General features: G+C 37.9%; 1 protein-coding gene across 1 annotated transcript in view; it reads left to right on the top strand.

Moving 5' to 3' along the window:
- Positions 1-18,588, top strand: part of LOC135710401 (uncharacterized) — a 102,316-nt gene that overhangs the window by 49,876 nt on the left and 33,852 nt on the right. Inside the window, exon 3 of the mRNA XM_065232967.1 lies at positions 5,524-5,713. Coding sequence (XP_065089039.1) covers positions 5,524-5,713 — 190 coding nt within the window. The remainder of the gene's footprint in view (positions 1-5,523; positions 5,714-18,588) is intronic.

An 18,588-nucleotide genomic window follows, 5' to 3' on the forward strand; every position in this document is an offset into this window, starting at 1 on the left:
TAACATTTTTTTGCTGTTTTATTTTGTTTGAAGAAATTAGAACATCTGATATACATGGAAATGTAGTAGAAATGATGATCATAGAATATATGAATATGGTTAGACGTGTGTCGTTGCTTTGGACACTGTTGAAGTCGTGGTTGATTTAGAAAATCATCTGATCTATCTTTTTTATCTAGTTCGTTTATTTGTAAGGCTTAATCACGTTAGCTTTATGGAGCCGACAATTCATTGTTCTTTGTTTGTAACAAAATTCATTTAATTCTATGTCTAGTAGGAGTTGGGCCGAATACTCGCGGCTCACCCGAGGTTAGAGGGTACATTGTCTAAGGATAGGAAAAGGGTAGGAGCTTTGGGGCAGGGTTTCGTTGTCTCAGAGTGATGTCGCCAATATGAACGGTACTGGGGTTCTAGATTCGTCATCATCTGATCTAAACTCCAGAACAATCTGGAGAACCTAGAACGCCTACACATGGAAAAAATTTGGCAAATGATGCATATGTTTGGACGCAGCAAATCATTTGAGAGTTCAAATGCAACATTACATGCGGTCATAACCTGCTGGCCAGGACACATCTAAGCCCTACATTGTGGTTTCAAGGCAGCAGGTTCGAACTCATTGTATCACAGATTTCAGTACTATAATTACCTTTTATTTTATTGCCTTCGAGACGCATCCTGCCTGCTTGGAGGTAGTACGTTTACTTAAAAATATTTACATGATCATTCTTCCTTTAGAGCTAACAAAGTTCAATTTAAAGTAACAATAACAATCATTTCAAAAGGCAAACAATAACGCAACTGAACATTTAAAAACATTACATCTGTGTTGGTATGTACAGTAATATTCAATGTGGCAGAGCCCAGTGCCGATGGTCGAACATAACCACGCATAATAATCACGGAAAGTAGTCAGAATCTATTTTGAGCCAAATCCAGTCCCCAATTGATGTCGTTTCGCGTGCCTCATTTGTTTACCTGTGCACTAAACATTATTCGTTACAATTTACCACCACATATTCATTTGGGTTTTATTTTTCAATGCTCCATGAATTTGAAGGATTTCTAAATTACTATATTAATCACTATCTCACGTAACATTTGATGGGCCTATGACCTTGTACGGCCCTTTTTGCGTGACCCGAAGTACGCCTACGCAAGCCAAGAACTCTATTGGGAAGGGGAGAATTTTAAAACTTAACATAATATATTAACATATATTAACATATTATGTACATTTATTCTTGTTTGTATCACAAGGCTAACTCTTTCGATTGAAGTGTTATAAAGAATATCTGCCAAACACTTTCGAAAACATTTTTGATTTAGGACAGTGTCGAAACCTAGAGAAAATTCATGAAGTCCCCAGGGTAGCAAACTTGAATTAATTAACTATTCATTGATCAGAACAACGCTATCAGAATGAACCTTGAGCTCTTGAGGTTTTTGCAGGCACAACTGGCACAACGACCGGTAATTGAGAAATTTGCAACTGGCAAGAGAGCGAGAGCGAATTATATTTTCTCGTCCTGCGCGGGAAGGCGGGAAAAATTAACATTTTGAGAAAGCGTTTGCAGTTTGCACTCCCTTTCTCTGTTACTCTGTTGCCTACAATCAGATATTCAAGTGCATAGCGAGAAGTGCACGCTTTAGGCACCCATACATCACCAATGTTCTGCTAATTTAAACTCACACATTGAAGCCGGTCTGCAAGTATGATACACGTCCAAAGCGTACCAGTTTCTGTGCTACTCCCGTTTAGCGTGTGCTTGTTGAAAAATTCAATTAAGACTAGTGGCGAACCGCCATGTTTAGTGGACAATTTGTAGTATGTTTCAAACATGCTTTAATTTTATCTCCAGGTGATAGAAAGTCTAGCAATCACTTAGCTTACATCAAGCATTTGACCATTCACAAACTGGCCGCCAGCCACCAAAAAAAAGCTCGCTTTTGGGTGCACTATTTAACGAGTTTTTTTTCCTTGATTTGCTTTCCGTCGATCTTGTTTTACGTACTGAGTACCAATGCTACCGACGCCATGAAAGCAGCTCCCGCGCAACTGGACCCTACCTATCGATCCATCAACTCATGGACAGGGGACCAACAATTACACTTACTTCTCTTCTGAAGAAAGGTGTGATCAAAGATTCTATGCCTCAGAAAATCCTAACGACGCTGACTGGGATTGAACGTAGGCCATTTGGGGTGAGAGGCAATCGACCGGCGCCGCTTGAATATTGTTTTTGATCAAAATTCCGTACTACTAAGCAAAATCCGCGGGTTTACCTTCCATTATTCGAATGGTTTTGAACAGAACAATTTAATATTTCTACTAAATATGACTTCTAAATGTATTTCCCTTTCCACATGTAGTATTAGACTTGATAAAGAATCTCAAATTGTTTATATTTTGTCAAACATATAAGGTACACCGGTTTAAGTTCTACAAATGTGATATTTCAGTTTTTTTCAATGTACAATAATGATTATTTTTAAATTTACAATGCACAGTAATTATCTACTAATATCTGCGCACAAGTTGAGGTACATAAAAAGCCAATCAACTTAACGAAAATCTGGGAAAGCAAATTCATAGAATGCGCAATAGGTCTCACTTTCCCCGTACACTGGGCCATGAAGGACCTATAACTATCCAAATATCTTAATATAATATAATTTATTACATGAATATATTTTTGAAAATTTAACATCCAAATTTATTATATTGCAGAGTGTTGCATACGAATAAAACAAGGAAACAAATGTAAACAAAGCCTAATGTCCCAGAGCCAAAGCTCTTGATGAGGAGGAATAAGTATGGATAAACAAATCCAAGCTTTACGTGACGTAATTTATTAATAATAACGTCTACTTTACATACACACGAAAGTTAACTTATGTTTTATTTATTTATTTATTCTTTCAACCACTACAAATGTAGGCAAATGTTTCTGAAATGAAGATTAAGTGTCCAACAAACAATTCAAAGTCACAAATAAGCATACACAATGAATAAATGCTGCATAACAGTGAACAATGCTGAATACAACAAGATGTCGAATTATGTGCTGAAAAAAGCTCATTGAGATCGATAGATGCGCCTTTATTCCGCCGTTTGCTCTATTAAAAGTTTTATAAACGCTGAATAAGTGTAATTTGCACATACATTGACGCTTTAATTCGACTGTTTTAAATTGATTAAATAAAATGCCTTATTAGACGTCTAATAATTGTTTTCTAGCTCCATTATTAGATTCCATTGCATTGCTTAGCAATATTGCTGAATAAAGGTGAATACAGTCAGCATAATAGCTCTTAAACCACTATGCGTCCATGTTTTAATTTCATGCTTTGTAAATGCTTTACAAACGGCGTATTCATTCATTATTCCACAACACTGCTTCAGGCTGACAACAAAACGAAATTGGTAGCATAGTGGTTACCGTTTCCGTTTTCCAAGTAAAAGGTCGTGAGTTCAATCCCAACATCAACCTTTTTTTTTATTTATTTTCTACGCCTAATTAATTTAAATCGTAATCATAGATCGTATCACTCACGACAACCAATTCATAGATCTACCGAAAAGAATAGCATCCTTTCCATCGAAATTAGAAAGATGGAGAGGAAACGTTGGTCTCATGTTGAACAACTATGGATGAATTAATCATTCTCACGTCTCCTTGAATTAGCTAGAGTTACGGATGGGAGTGCTGATAGGTTTTCAGATTCAAGCTTTTATTGATTATTTAGCTGCCCATATGATGTAATCTAGGATAGCTCAGATGGCAAGGCAAGCGGCTGGTGATCGGAAGGTCATGGTTCGAATCCCATCTAATAACATGTGTGTGTATGTATGTAGTAAATTTTCTAGTATCTGTGTGGTGGTGGGTGCGTGCTTCGACACAACAAATCACCAACGAGAAAAACAAACCCTGCTCTGTGCTGTGCCGTTCTTATTTTCGGATTAATTATCCCGTAGTTGAATAATCGTTTAATAAACGTATAATAGTGTTTAATTAAACATATTTCACATGAGAATCAAGCTTCTATAATACACATTTATACCATCGCTGTTTAAAGAAATAAATGATGTCTAATAAACGCTGAATAATCAAAAAAATGATCGAATAAAGCTCTGTTACAACTCTTGTACGTTGAATAAAAGCTTCTCGACATACCTTATTCAACACCAAATATTTCGATGTTGTGGTTAAATAAATTCTCCAGATTTGTGTGAACAAAGCCTGAACAGTTGCTATTATTAAAAATAGTACAAGTATTATTGAGCATGCAGTTGAATAGAATCGTCAAGAGGTCGTTTCTTCAATAGGCAATTGTTTGTTGGGTGTTCTTATAAAATAATTTAACATGCATTGTACAGTGAAATTGTTTGATGAAAGTACATAATTGATAGTTCGGTTCGTGTACGGCCGTGTGAAAATGTTTATGGAAGTTGAAAATGAGCATGAGCTTGTATGGACGATATAAATTGAGCAAGAATGTTGTTTACCAAGCTACCGATCAAATAGTAGGCCCGTGGGGAATCTATTACAGTGTCCGTTTGATTTTGACAACACGTCTCTAATGTGTACAACTAGATTGTCCTCTGCAGTTTAAAATCTTAAACTTTGCTTATTTGTTCCGACTGTCCAGATAATTGTAAAAAAATAGAAGTGATCAGGTTCGCATTTAAAAAAAAATGTGGAAAGCTAAAAAGTCAAAAAATCGTGTTTTGCCAAAATCAAACGGTTAATGTACTGGGTTTTTTCCCTTGTTTTTTTTTTGCCGTCAATTATGTTTTCCGTGCTCAGCACCAATGCTACCGACGTCAGGGAGGCAGCTTGCACACCTGGACCCTCATATCGACCCATCAACCCATGAACCGGAGACCAACGGCTTACTTCCATTCCAAAGGAAGGCGTAATCAGAGATGTTATGCCTCAGAACCCAGGCCTGCTGAAGTGAGAGGCAATTACGCTTACCACTACACCACCAGCGCCGCTAATGTACTGGGATTGAAACTAGCAAAAGAAGTCGTCTATATGCAGATATACACACTTAGAAATAACTAATTTTACACGTGACGGAATCCATCTTAGACATAAAAGATGAGACGAAAACAAACATGTCAGGTATGTTAAGTGCTCTGAGACTGAAAAGTTCGTTGCTCGACAAAAAGTACCTACGTTTGATTGAACTATATTTCGCGTCTGTTATGACTCAAACTTAAGTCAAAATTGACGCTCGTATATGTCACTGTCGGAGCATCTAAATTTACTGGAATTTTTCTAAGTGTGTCGTTTTAGCGATGTTTCGCTTTCTATTTCTCTTTCACTAAGTTATGTCAGTTAGGTTTTTAATGTTTCCTTACTGGATGGTTCTATTAGTACCACATAATGGAGAGTTGTTTATATTAAATAAACACAATTTTAAGCTGCTCAAAAGTTGGTATAAAGCTTGGAAATTAGTTCACAAAAGTTAAGCAACACGATAACATTTATTTTCCTTCTCTTATTCCTGCAGATCCCTGCTACCGATGGTGTTGGCCCTGGGGGATTGCTTCCCAGTACGGCCATGGTCGGACTCACCGATTACGTGCCTCGCCGAGCTGCGGATGGTCTGGAAGGATCGAAACGAGCAATGTCTTTTGATTGCCCTGCGACTTTACTTCCTGCCAGAAAACACACCGTTCGGCCGGAACTGCCATGGAGAGGTAAGTTCAGGAATAATGATTTATCGAATAGTATCTTAATTATTATAATATTAAAAACTTTGTAACAACACTTTCCATTTTTGAGGAAAATGGGCCTAATGTCATGCACATTTCAATTTCCATCAAACCACATTGCACGGCTAAATAGATTGCTGGGCTGATGAGAGCCGTAGACTTTCTGTTTTGCTACCCAAAAGTTTTGCCCCGACGACCGCTTGCAATGTTTGCCTTTATACGTATTTCTGTTCACCAACCACACTCTCGCTCCAGTTGCTAGCATACTTTTGCGCTTGTTTCCCAATCATGCTTGGTGGGTTGGGTGTAGAAGTGAAAGATAACAGGGTGAGTCTATCTGATAAAGCTGTCGTGAACTTATCGTTAGACATTTTTATTCTCAGATTGCACGTCTAGTTTCAAGCAGCAGCACTTTGGATAGAAAAATAAAATTCTATTTATTAGTTTTTTAAATTAGCTCCTGAGCTATGAGACACCCTGTTGAGTATCTTCGCTGCGCATGGATATATTCATGCGAATGGCTGATGGCACTGCAAAATCTGTTCCATCTCCATGATTTTATTATCAATGGTTTAGATTCAAAAATAACATTTACTAGCGTCTACGGTTCATACAATTGTATGAACGATTGTCAACGCAGGGGGTTTCTCAAAATCGGCCTACGTAATTTATGAACAGCCCCTTATGAGGTTATCAAAGTTCGTAAAGCAGATTAACATTTCACTGCCACTTCTCATCATCACTCATCGGAGTTTGTGATTTATGCCATATTAAAGGCGATATACTTGATAGGGAAATCTAATAGAGGTCCATGTGTAACAATTGCTTCATTGCGTGACAAGAATAATAATGTTCATTCGCAATCCGCGAACAACTGGTACTTTTTATTTCAAAACCGATTGCTGGAACTATTATTCACACCAAAGTTGTTAGGTTGTAAGATAAATCCCCATCGATTTATCCTACGCGCTTCGTTCTTCTTTTTAATAAGACTATTTGTCACAAATCATCCATCTTCCTTTAGAAAACCGGATAATAGTTTTATTCCAAACAGTTTCCATAATACAGTCAGGAATCCTTATTGCCGGGGTAACGGGGGCGTGAATAAGGAACCGCGAATAAGGATACCCACAGCTTATGGGATTTTCACTAATGGGGGCTGTAGTGGATTATCTCATTTGTTTCAATACATAAAGCTATACTGTCTTCGACAAAGTTGCTGTACTGGGTTATACCAACAAGCCTGTGCCATTGGATTCGGGTTTAATTGAGAACTACGCCGCTAGAGGCGCTTCACTTTTATGTTACTTATGACGGGTGCTATAATATATGGATCATATTTCCAACATAGAATATTTCGTGATCCTGACCATATAGAAAATTACTGTCTACAGCAAAGTTGTTCAGGTGACCAAGTCCTTTCGGATGGTGGCCATATTAGTTCAGAACTCTCTCACTACGCAGCGCTAGTGTGCATATGCAATTCCTATATAAACTGTATCTCGAGAGCCTGGCCATATAGAAAGTTGCTGTTTTGAGCAAAGTTGTGCAGGTGATCAAGTCCTTTTGGATGGTGGCCATATTAGTTCAGAACTCTCTCACTACGCAGAGCTAGTGTGGATGTGCAATTCTTATATAAACTGTATCTCGAGAGCCTGGCCATATAGAAGGTTGCTGTTTTCAGCAAAGTTGTGCAGGTGATCAAGTCCTTTTGGATGGTGGCCATATTAGTTCAGAACTCTCTCACTACGCAGCGCTAGTGTGCATGTGCAATTCCTATATAAACTGTATCTCGAGAACCTGGCCATATAGAAAGTTGCTGTTTTCAGCAAAGTTGTGCAGGTGAGCAAGTCCTTTTGGATGGTGGCCATATTAGTTCAGAACACGCTCACTACGCGGCACTAGTGTGCAAGTGAATTTCCTGTATAAGCTGTATCTCGAGAACCTGGCCATATAGATGGTTACTGTCTTGAGAAAAGTTAGTCAGGTCACTAAGTCCTTTCGGATGATGGTCATATTATTTCAGAACCCTCACACTACGCGGCGCTAGTGTGCACATGAACTTTCTTAATATGTTATGACTCCAAAGCTTGTCCATATAAGATGTTGCTGTGCAATGTGAGAACAGGAACCGGAAAAGGGATGACGTGTAGAGGCCGGAAATCGATGTCAGATGCCATTGTGGAATCCAAGATGGCGGCCATCGGTTCAAGAAAAACTGTCAAATACCGTACAATATGGATATTTTTGGAAAGAGGATGACGTGTAGAGGCCGGAAATCGTTGCCACACGTCATTTTGGAATCCAAGATTGTGGCCATCGGGTCAAGAAAAACTGTCAAATACCCTATAATACGGTTATTTCCGGAAAGGGAACGACGTGTAGAGGCCGGAAATCGATGCCAGACGCCATTTTGGAATCCAAGATGGTGACCATCGGGTCAAGAAAAACTGTCAAATACCCTACAATATGGGTATTTCCGGATAGGGAACGACGTGTAGAGGCCGGAAATCGATGTCAGACGCCATTTTGGAATCCAAGATGGTTGCAGTTGTTGTTGTTGCCTGCTTTGATAAAATTTACACAAAAATCAATTTTACGGATGTTCCGGATCTTCTCACGGACCATCTGGTGACTACTCAGAGCCATTGAACAGCTAATGTATCTAAAATCACCATTTTACTACACTCCACATAGTTGCAGAGTAAAATCAAGGCCTAATTTGATCAAATTTACACAGCAATAAATTTATCAGATTTTCCGGATCTTCCAGCGGGTTATGTCGTGGCCACTCGGAACAATTGAACCACTAATATAACAAAAATCACCATTTCACTAAATTTCACGTAGTTGCAGATCAAGGCCTACTTTAATCAAATTTGCGCAGCAATACATTTTACGGGTGTTTCGGATCTTTCGGCGAGCCACGTGGAGCCAGTGAACAGCTAATATATTAAAAAATCATAATATTACTACATTATATACAGTTGAAATTAAAAATCAAGGCATACTTTGATGAAATTTACTTAGCAACCAATTTTACGGATGTTCCAGATCTTTCGGTGGGTCATCTGGTGACCATTTGGAGCCAATGACCAGCGAATATTTCAGAAATCACCATTTTACTGCATTCCATATAATTGCGGAGGAAAATCAAGGCCTACTTTGATCAAATTTACACAGCAATCAATTTTACGGAAGTTCCGTATCTATCAGCGGGCCATCTGGTGATAACTCGGAGCCATTGAACAGCTAACATATCAAAAATCACCATTTTACAACATTTCTCATTGTTGCAGAGACAAATCAAGGCCTACTTTGATCGAATTTATGTAGCACTTAATTTTACGGATGTTTCGAATCTTCCGACGGATCATCTGGTGACCACTTGGAGCCATTGAAACGCTTATATATATCTAAAATCATTAATTTACTACATTTCATATAGTTGCAGAGAATAATCAAGGCCTACTTTGATCAAAAATACATAATAATCCAGATTAAGGTTGATCCAGGTCATCGGAAGGCCTTCCGGTGGACGCTCAGTATTTAGAACCAGGTTATGGGTTGATCGCCATATGGTCGCCATCTTGGATTCCAAAATGGCGTCTGATATCGATTTTCGGTCTCTACACGTCGTTCCTTATCCGGAAATACCCATATTGTAGGGTATTTGACAGTTTTTCTTGACCCGATGGTCGCCATCTTGGATTCCAAAATGGCATCTGGCATCGATTTCTGGCCTCTACACGTAGTTCCCTCTCTGGAAATACCCGTATTATAGGGTATTTGACAGTTTTCCTTGACCCTATGGCCACCACCTTGGATTCCAAAATGACGTCTGGCATCGATTTCCGGCCTCTGCACGTCGTCCCCTTTCCAAAAATATCCATATTGTAGGGTATTTGACAGTTTTTTTTTGAACCGATGGCCGCCATCTTGGATTCCAAAATGGCATCTGACATCGATTTCCGGCCTCTACACGTCATCCCTTTTCCGGTTCCTGTTCTCACATTGCACAGCAACATCTTATATGGACAAGCTTTGGAGACATAACGTATTAAGAAGTTCATGTGCACACTAGCGCCGCGTAGTGTGAGAGTTCTGAAATAATATGACCATCATCCGAAAGGACTTAATCCTCTGAACATCTTTGCTGAAGACAGTAACCTTCTATGTGGCCAGGTTCTCGAGATACAGCTTATACAGGAAATTCACTTGCTCACTAGCGCCGCGTAGTGAGCGTGTTTTGAACTAATATGACCATCATCCGAAAGGACTTGATCACCTGCACAACTTTGCTGAAGACAGTAACCTTCTATATGGCCAGATTCTCGAGATACAGCTTATACAGGAAATTCACTTGCACACTAGCGCCGCGTAGTGAGCGTGTTCTGAACTTATATAAACATCCTCCGAAAGGACTTGCTCACCTGCACAACTTTGCTGAAAACAGCAACTTTCTATATGGCCAGGCTTTCGAGATACAGTTTATATAGGAATTGCACATGCACACTAGCTCTGCGTAGTGAGAGAGTTCTGAACTAATATGGCCACCATCCAAAAGGACTTGATCACCTGCCCAACTTTGCTCAAGACAGTAATTTTCTATATGGTCAGGATCACGAAATATTCTATGTTGGAAATATGATCCATATATTATAGCGCCCGTGATAAGTAACATAAAAGTGAAGCGCCTCTAGCGGCGTAGTTCTCAATTAAACCCGAATCCAATGGCACAGGCTTGTTGGTCTAACCCAGTACAGCAACTTTGTCGAAGACAGTATAGCTTTATGTATTGAAACAAATGAGATAATCCACTACAGCCCCCATTAGTGAAAATCCCATAAGCTGTGGGTATCCTTATTCGCGGATAGCCCGGCAATAAGGATCCGGCAATAAGAGATACCGGCAATAAGGAATCCGGCAATAAGGATTCCTGACTGTATATTACACCTTACTTCGCATTGCACAACCAGTCAGTATTCTATTTATCGTATGAGGTTTAAGGTCAATTCAGTATGTATGATTCATATATTTGCTACCGTCATCTCACCCATGCATCGGCTTGTAATTACATAATGACCGATTTTACCCTATACATCGAGAATACGAAGCAAAACACGCTTTACCTCGTCATTCTCCTGCGCGGTATTTCGAGCCTACCGTTTCGGATTTCCATCCCCACCACCGACCGTGCGTCTGTCGGGCGCACAAGTTCGAATCCAACGCTTCTACCTACTGCCTACTTTGGCTACTGACAAACTGACCCTCCGTCCGTGTCTCCGGTAAACTCATGCTTATTCTAATGATCATCATCACATCATCATCATCAACAACAACAACAACAACGACGACATCACCACTTTCGGACTCATATCGCAAAAGCAGTAAGACAACAATAGCAATAATGAGTTGAATAATAGCGGTTGAGCAAAAAAGTTATAAACAAGAAGGAAATCGGAGAGCGCACTGTAAATAAAACATCGCGAACTTGCAAACGGGCTCAAAATCGACCGCTGGGTGTATGCTTCTGTATGCAACGTCCGAGTAGAAAGATGTTACAGAATGGAGTTGAAAAAATGTAACATAAATCATTTATTTGCTTCTCTCAAAGATATGTAATGTGATTTTTTTTTAATAGAGATGCATGAGTCTGGTACATTTGGCATAATGACGTTTGTCACAACGGTCATTTGACATAAGGACGTTTGGCATAATGGACAGTTGGCATAATGGTCATTTGGTGTATTCGCTCTGAATCGACGATTTTTGAAACTGAGGCTCCTTTAATTGCTGCTCGTTCTTTTTGTAAATTTTATTTTTTATATTTTAAAGAATCGAATATTCCCTTCTTTTAATAATATTGTGGCAACCGATTTTTCCTTTTTCAAAAACAGCTCATCTTTGAAAAAAAGAAAAAAAAAATGAACAAAATTAAAGCAAAATACCGATTTGGATTCTGTGAAAGAACTAACAATCAATCGAAGGAATAATAATTGATTGTAAATTAACTCTTAGTTTAAAAAATATGTCAATTTTTAGCGATTATTATCAAGCGTCCATTATGTTAAATGTTCATTATGTCAAACGTCCATATGCCAAATGTCTTTATACCAATCGTACCAGATCATTTTTTTACGTGGGAGCAAAGGGGTGGGTCTAACCTTATTTAAAAGATTGGGGGTGGGTTTGAATCCTTCCAAAAACTGTCTACGTAATGTAAATCTTGCAGTAATAGTAAAAAAAAACTCGGTCCTCTCCGCAATTTTCGATGCAAATCGGAGAATGCCGAACAAATGTTTGACTATTACTGCAAGATTTATTTTGCAAATTAAACCAACAATAAATTCTACTGCAAATACACCTCTCTTCACGTCCTTGCTGGTAATGATAACACTTCTTACTCGGGTTATTTTATAGAAAAGTCGCTGCCTAAACTCTTGAACCAGTCAACCAGAGAAAGAGAAACGAACAAACGAATGCTTCATATCGCTGCTGCCGGGTAGGGTAGAAGATGCTCTCTTGTCCGTCCTCTCGTCTTGTGCCCCACACCCCATGGCCCCTAGAGCGTTGAGTGTAGTGAAACTTGTAACGACGAGCCGGGGAAGAAGACCTGCCTTTGCACATGACACAGTCTGATTTATTTAATATTTATTTTGTTTGGATATTTGTTTCTTTCGATTTTCAGCTGAACGTATTTGCGTTGAAGTTGACTTTGGGTGGCACTTGAAAGAATTGTCAAAATTCAGCTAAATTTGTTTCGTTTGTTTATGATAACACCTTCTTATGTAAACTGAACATGAAAGTGATATTGATCATAATTTTTGAGAACAAAAGAAGTTGGTCTACAAATGGTAAACTCATTATTTTGTTTACAAAAGGCACATTTTGAAGAATGCCGACCTAGCATAATTCTAAAATTTATTGACTTGCTTATCGTTACATGTTTATGTAAATCATTAAAACTGTATTAGTGTATAATTGGTTGGATGATATTTGTGTTCAAACGTAGAAAGTATGAACTGGCCCGCTCGCCTGTACATATGTAGTGGAGTAGCTCCGATGAAAATGAACGCTGTTGGCGAGAGCTTTGGGAATCACGCTTAGCTTTGTGTTCTCTTCTCTGTGCTACATTTGGTTGATGACGGTGCATGGCGATGAATGCAGGGTGGTTATTGAGATATGAGCGAGGAACGAGATAATTTCATAAATGACTATCACTACGTATATTATCATGCGCAGTAAAATTGCACCAACTAGATAGCAAGCTTGAAGGATTGATTGATGAGATTGATATATAGAGTAATTGCCTAACTTGCACTTATTATTAATATATGTTAAAAGTATTTAAAAAATTATTCATTGAATTTAATGATCAGTAATTGAATTCGAACTGATCAAAATATTAAATCGTATTTGCATTCGTAGTCGTTAACCACATGCACCACACGCATACTATGCATCGTCAATCATCCTTGAAGTAATGAGTAAACTCGAGCGCAGAGTAGTTTAGCTTTTCAATTCACTCACTCTGCACACACGTCGGTCAATGTCAATGTAATTTTCGACACAAATCGCAAAAGCGTAACATAAATTAAAATAATGTACTTCACGTTAACCACACGAGCATTGTTTGTTCTGGAAACGATGGTTGCTTGCGCCTGAGAACAGCAACTACTGTAAGTTACTGTAAATATATGGCGAATTCACCTACCTGTTTGCCCACCAAGGCCCATGATGTGAATGAGAAAGGAGGGGCAAGAGAAATAAACCATTTTATTGCGCTTTGACGACATGATGTTCATGCAGCAGCGTGACTTGTTTTAAGAATGATTAGTAAATGATTTCCTTACCGGTCCATTCCGTTGATTTTATTATGAGTGTAGATTCCAGTTTGAAGTGCATGAAAGAGCTTTAAAACACAACAGCGCATATTTTATGGTTATTAGCTACGATCACCTCCTGCTGTTGAAGCTTGTGCGGGTCATTGATGGCCTCTACCACGGACACGTGCTGGGCTTCGCATTTCTTTCGCAACTAAATCGCTTGCTTCGAGTCCAGGTGCATCTAGACTCTCACTTTCACGCGGCGACAGATGCGGCGAAAAATCGTGCCGAACGTAGCTGACCCAATCATGGCGTTTGGTTTGGCGTTTCTTCTTGAAAAATGAAGGGTATTACGGCACCTGTATTTGTCAACCCCTCCCCTTCCTGATTGTTGTGTCTGGTTACTGGTTTTGTGATACCTGAACTGTCAATATCTTCTTTTCCCGCACCAGAGCTATAAGCCCACGTAGATAACAACCAAGATAAAATGCCTTCAGTAAGACGCTTCGATGCCACAAGAAGCTGTAGCGTACTGAAAGTTGAGCTCTTCCCGTTACCTTGGATACCTGTGTGCACCGCACGGTAGGCTGATCTGAATTTGGAACGTTGTCTAAAGACACTATGACATTGTTTTTGATAATATTGTTTGCAGAATTTATATTCATATTTATTTGTAACTACTAAACCGTAAATTGGGTTCTTTAATTTAAAAAAAAAATATCTAGCGTTTAGAATTACAAGGACCTGGAAAAGTGATAGTTTTTTTTGTATCCCACAAACTTAATTTATATTTTTAAATCGAGAATTATTGTTAAATTTTCATATTGGTTTTTTTTTACTGCTAACCAGTGTTCGAAAAATCATCATCAAATCTCATTATTTGAGCCTACCTGAGAGATTCAACTCGCGTGCGAATTTTGCAAACAAATTTCTCGCTTGAGATGCTCATGCATTTTCACACACTCACACTCACAACGCCAAAAAATCATTCCAGCATCCAGCTTGAAACTCCTGAAAGCCGCTCCAACGTCAATTGATAGCAGAATTATGCATGTTGTGTTAGTTTTCCATCCACTGATGCAAAAACAACAGAAATAACAATGAATAACGCCAAAATATAAAGCAATGCATTTTTGAATCTGAAATCAGATCGGATGAATTTTGCAATGCAAATCTCATAGACTAGTGAATTCACGTATAAGATTTTAGTTTTTTGAGTATTTTCCGAACACTGCTCTTAGCGAATAAATTAATGTCAGTGCATCAAAATTCATAAACTTTTAGATTTCGGTTCCATTTTTGATGCATATTACCAATATGCAATGATCTCAATTCCCCTGAAGAACCCAATTCGTGATGTTTTATGGATATATTTTTATTAATTATCTTAACTAGGGTAAACGCTTCTATAGTTGCGGTACGTTAGAAGCGTTAGGTTCCTATAGTTGTGTATTGAGTCTCCATGCAAAACTATAGGAACCTAACGCTTCTAACGTACCGCAACTATAGGAGCGTTTCCCTTACTCATAGCATTCATCTTAGTTCACCAAAAAATTATTTTCCATAATATGTTGCAAGCACAATGATATGAAAAATTTGCAAATGACCCTCTCCGATTTCTATGATTACACTAGTTTACAAAACAACATAAAAAGTGTGAACTTTAGTGGTTGACCAACGTTTCTAATGCAAAATTTTACGCTAAATTCAATGCCGTGGTCAGAAAAAATTAAAGTAGAGCCATTTTTGAGATATACAAAAATTTTGATTTTTTGAATTTTGGACAAAAGTACGATTACTAAAATGTCAATATCTTTGAAACTAGTGCACCAATTTTAAATCTTTTTTTTTATAAAAATGAAGCTAAATAAATATGCTATCGTTCACTAGAATACTATGTCTTAATTAAAAATTTAATTTTAAAGTCATTTAAAAATTTACAGCATTTTTTTTTATTTTTCCTGCGAATTTTCCATAAAAATCTTGTTTTAATCAACATTTTTAATGCGATAAAAAGATTCAAAAAATCATTCCATAATTTATTCTTAAAGTCCATTAAAAACTGGAGAAAATGAGCCTTTAATGGATGAAATCGGTTGGAAATTGTCGAAGTTATGAAATTTTTTGTAAAATCATGGAAATTGAATGTTCTAAGATTGGCCGTTGTCCCGCTCCTAGGTTCATGCACCACTTCCAGTAAGCCTTTCTGCGGACGTGTACGCATACGGTGCATTTCACTAACACTACCAGCTGTCACGCAAAATTAAATGGGATATTTTCAACAATATAATTTACGCTAGTGTTTGTGAGACCGCTCGGCGAGAACCTAACGCAACCAACTCAATTTGACAGCTTTCTTTCTTTAACATTGCTTAACGATGTATGCGACAAAACGTGAATTCAAGTGTAAAAATGATCCTCAAAAGTTTTGTTACGCGTGTGGCAACTATATATTTACAAAATCGGTCAATTTCACTGCTTCGTTGCAAACTGCATACAGGCTTTATTTTAAAATTGATCCTGGAGACTTTGACGAACCGTGGATTCCAAAAGTATTATGTAGTTCGTGCAAAACGTGCTTGGCTAGGTTGATGTCAGGCGCAAGGTAAATTGATTTTTTGAATAACTTTCATATAAACAATGTATGTACAGCATGGTAGTGCTTTGTTCTTTCCTGATCGACATTATCTTACTTCATCTATTTTTGATAAGTGTTAATGTCTTACTTACTAACTCACTTATTTGTTATCTATCAGTCGCTATTTGTCCTTTGACATGCCCACCATATGGCGTCGAGCTCGTAAGGAACACTACGTCCGAAAAGATTGGCCAAAACGGGATAATTTCACAATTGGTAAAGACAACGTTAAAAATCATCCTCTTGTGGTAAAAGAACGCATAATACTTCCACCACTACATATAAAACTTGGGCTATTCAAAAATTTCGTCAAAGCGTTGCAAAAAGAAGAGCCGGCATTCCAGTACTTGAAATCAGTATTTCCAAATTTATCTGACGCAAAGATAAAGGAAGGTGGATTTGTTGGCCCACAGATCAAAAAACTGCTCAATGATTACGCATTCAATACAGTTTTGACACCAGATGAAGAAGAAGCGTGGAAATCGTTCCAGCGTGTTGTCACAACCTTTTTAGGAAATTTCAGAAGCCCAGATTATGAGGAAGCCGTCGATGAATTGCTCAAAAATTATGAGAAAATAGGTATAAATCAAAAATATTGTGTTTGTTACATATAATTAATTTTAAATCCTTTTATTTCACTGAACACAGGTGTGAATATGTCTTTGAAGATACATTTCCTACATTCTCACACGGATTTTTTCCCGGAAAATCTTGGTGACGAGAGTGATGAGCACGGCGAACGTTTTCACCAACAAATGAAGATGATGGAACGTCGTTACCAAGGGTTTTGGGATGAAGCAATGATGGGTGACTATTGTTGGTTTCTGATTCGAGAAACAAGTTCAAAACATCGAAGACAAAGTCATTCGATTCTCAATCATTTTTACTAAAACCTAAATAAATTTCTTTTGTATCAACTCGGTTTTAAATCCTGATATGCCTTAATCAAATTGATATGTTGAGAAAAGAATCTCCCATGAAAACTTTACATGCGATTTGGATGCTTACAACGACACCTAGAAAAGGAACTCTAAAGCTGTTGTATTTCAGCAACATTTTTAAGTGTTTTACAAAAATGCTCATAACTTCGACAATTTCCAACCGATTTCATCCATTAAAGGCTCATTTTCTCCGGTTTTGAATGGACTTTAAGAATAAATTATGGAATTATTTTTTTAATCTTTTTATCCCATTAAAAATGTTGATTAAAACAAGATTTTTATGGAAAATTTGCAGGAAAAATAAAAAAAAATGCTGTAAATTTTTAAATGACTTCAAAATTAAATTTTTAATTAAGACATAATATTCAAGTGAACGATAGCAAATTTATTTAGCTTCACTTTCATAAAAAAAAGATTTAAAATTGGTGCACTAGTTCCAAAGATATTGACATTTTAGTAATCGTACTTGTCCAAAATTCAAAAAATCAAAATTTTTGTATATCTCAAAAATGGCTCTACTTTAATTTTTTCTGACCACGGCATTGAATTCAGCGTAGGATTTTGCATTGGAAATGATCATCACCTTACCGAGTTCAAAAATGCTGTAAACTAGTGTTATTTTCACATGTCTTCACTTGATGTATGGGAGATCACATACTACCATATTCCGTGAAAAAGCCACGCAATTTTCTTCAGATGAAACACCGCAGCACTCAACACAGCCCATATTTCTTGATATTAATGAAGTACAATCATCACAGTCTCTCTTGAGACATGGCCATTCGTTGTAGTAGGCAAATGCTGCGTAGAATTGGGGCAAATGCGCTCCGCGGTGTTTCCCGAAACGCCGCTTGGCATACTAGATTCAGTGAATCTATGAGTATGTTCCACAGGTCGAGGGACCATTTCAACTCAAGAATCATATTTGAAAAGAACATGTGTATTTGCTCATGTATGTTTGTATGTATCTATGTAAGGTAGACACCCTCCCTTCCAAGATCTTGTCTTCTATGCGGCTCCACTTAATAGCAAAATCAAATTGTGTTACCGGTCTCAATTCTCAATATCGTTGTACGAAGGGCCAAACACGGAAGGGCGGACCCATAAGCAGAGAAACTTACGCGAAATCCTTGCGAAGATAAGAATCATCTTCCAGCAATACGATCCTACAAATCGAATAACGCATTTCTCTATACTTATTAACCTTCCCACGGGATGGTTTGTTAAGAAGAGCGCGTCAATCTCACATAAACTGTTGGAGTATAATTAATACCACTACAATTGAAGCCATGGAATATAGAAAATGAAAGTGTTCCTTCTCTCCTAGACTTCGGTTGTCACACCACTACATCGTCCAGTTCCAGGTTAAATGAGACCCTGATGCTCCCTCCCAACCCAGCATTTATTAAATGTAATGTAGTGTTATATAAATATTATGTGTGATGTAGTATA

The sequence above is a fragment of the Ochlerotatus camptorhynchus genome, unplaced genomic scaffold (genome assembly GCF_037179485.1).
Source record: "Ochlerotatus camptorhynchus isolate MF236.1 unplaced genomic scaffold, CSIRO-AGI_Acam_v1.1 ptg000380l, whole genome shotgun sequence".
NCBI classification, from domain to species: domain Eukaryota; kingdom Metazoa; phylum Arthropoda; class Insecta; order Diptera; family Culicidae; genus Ochlerotatus; species Ochlerotatus camptorhynchus.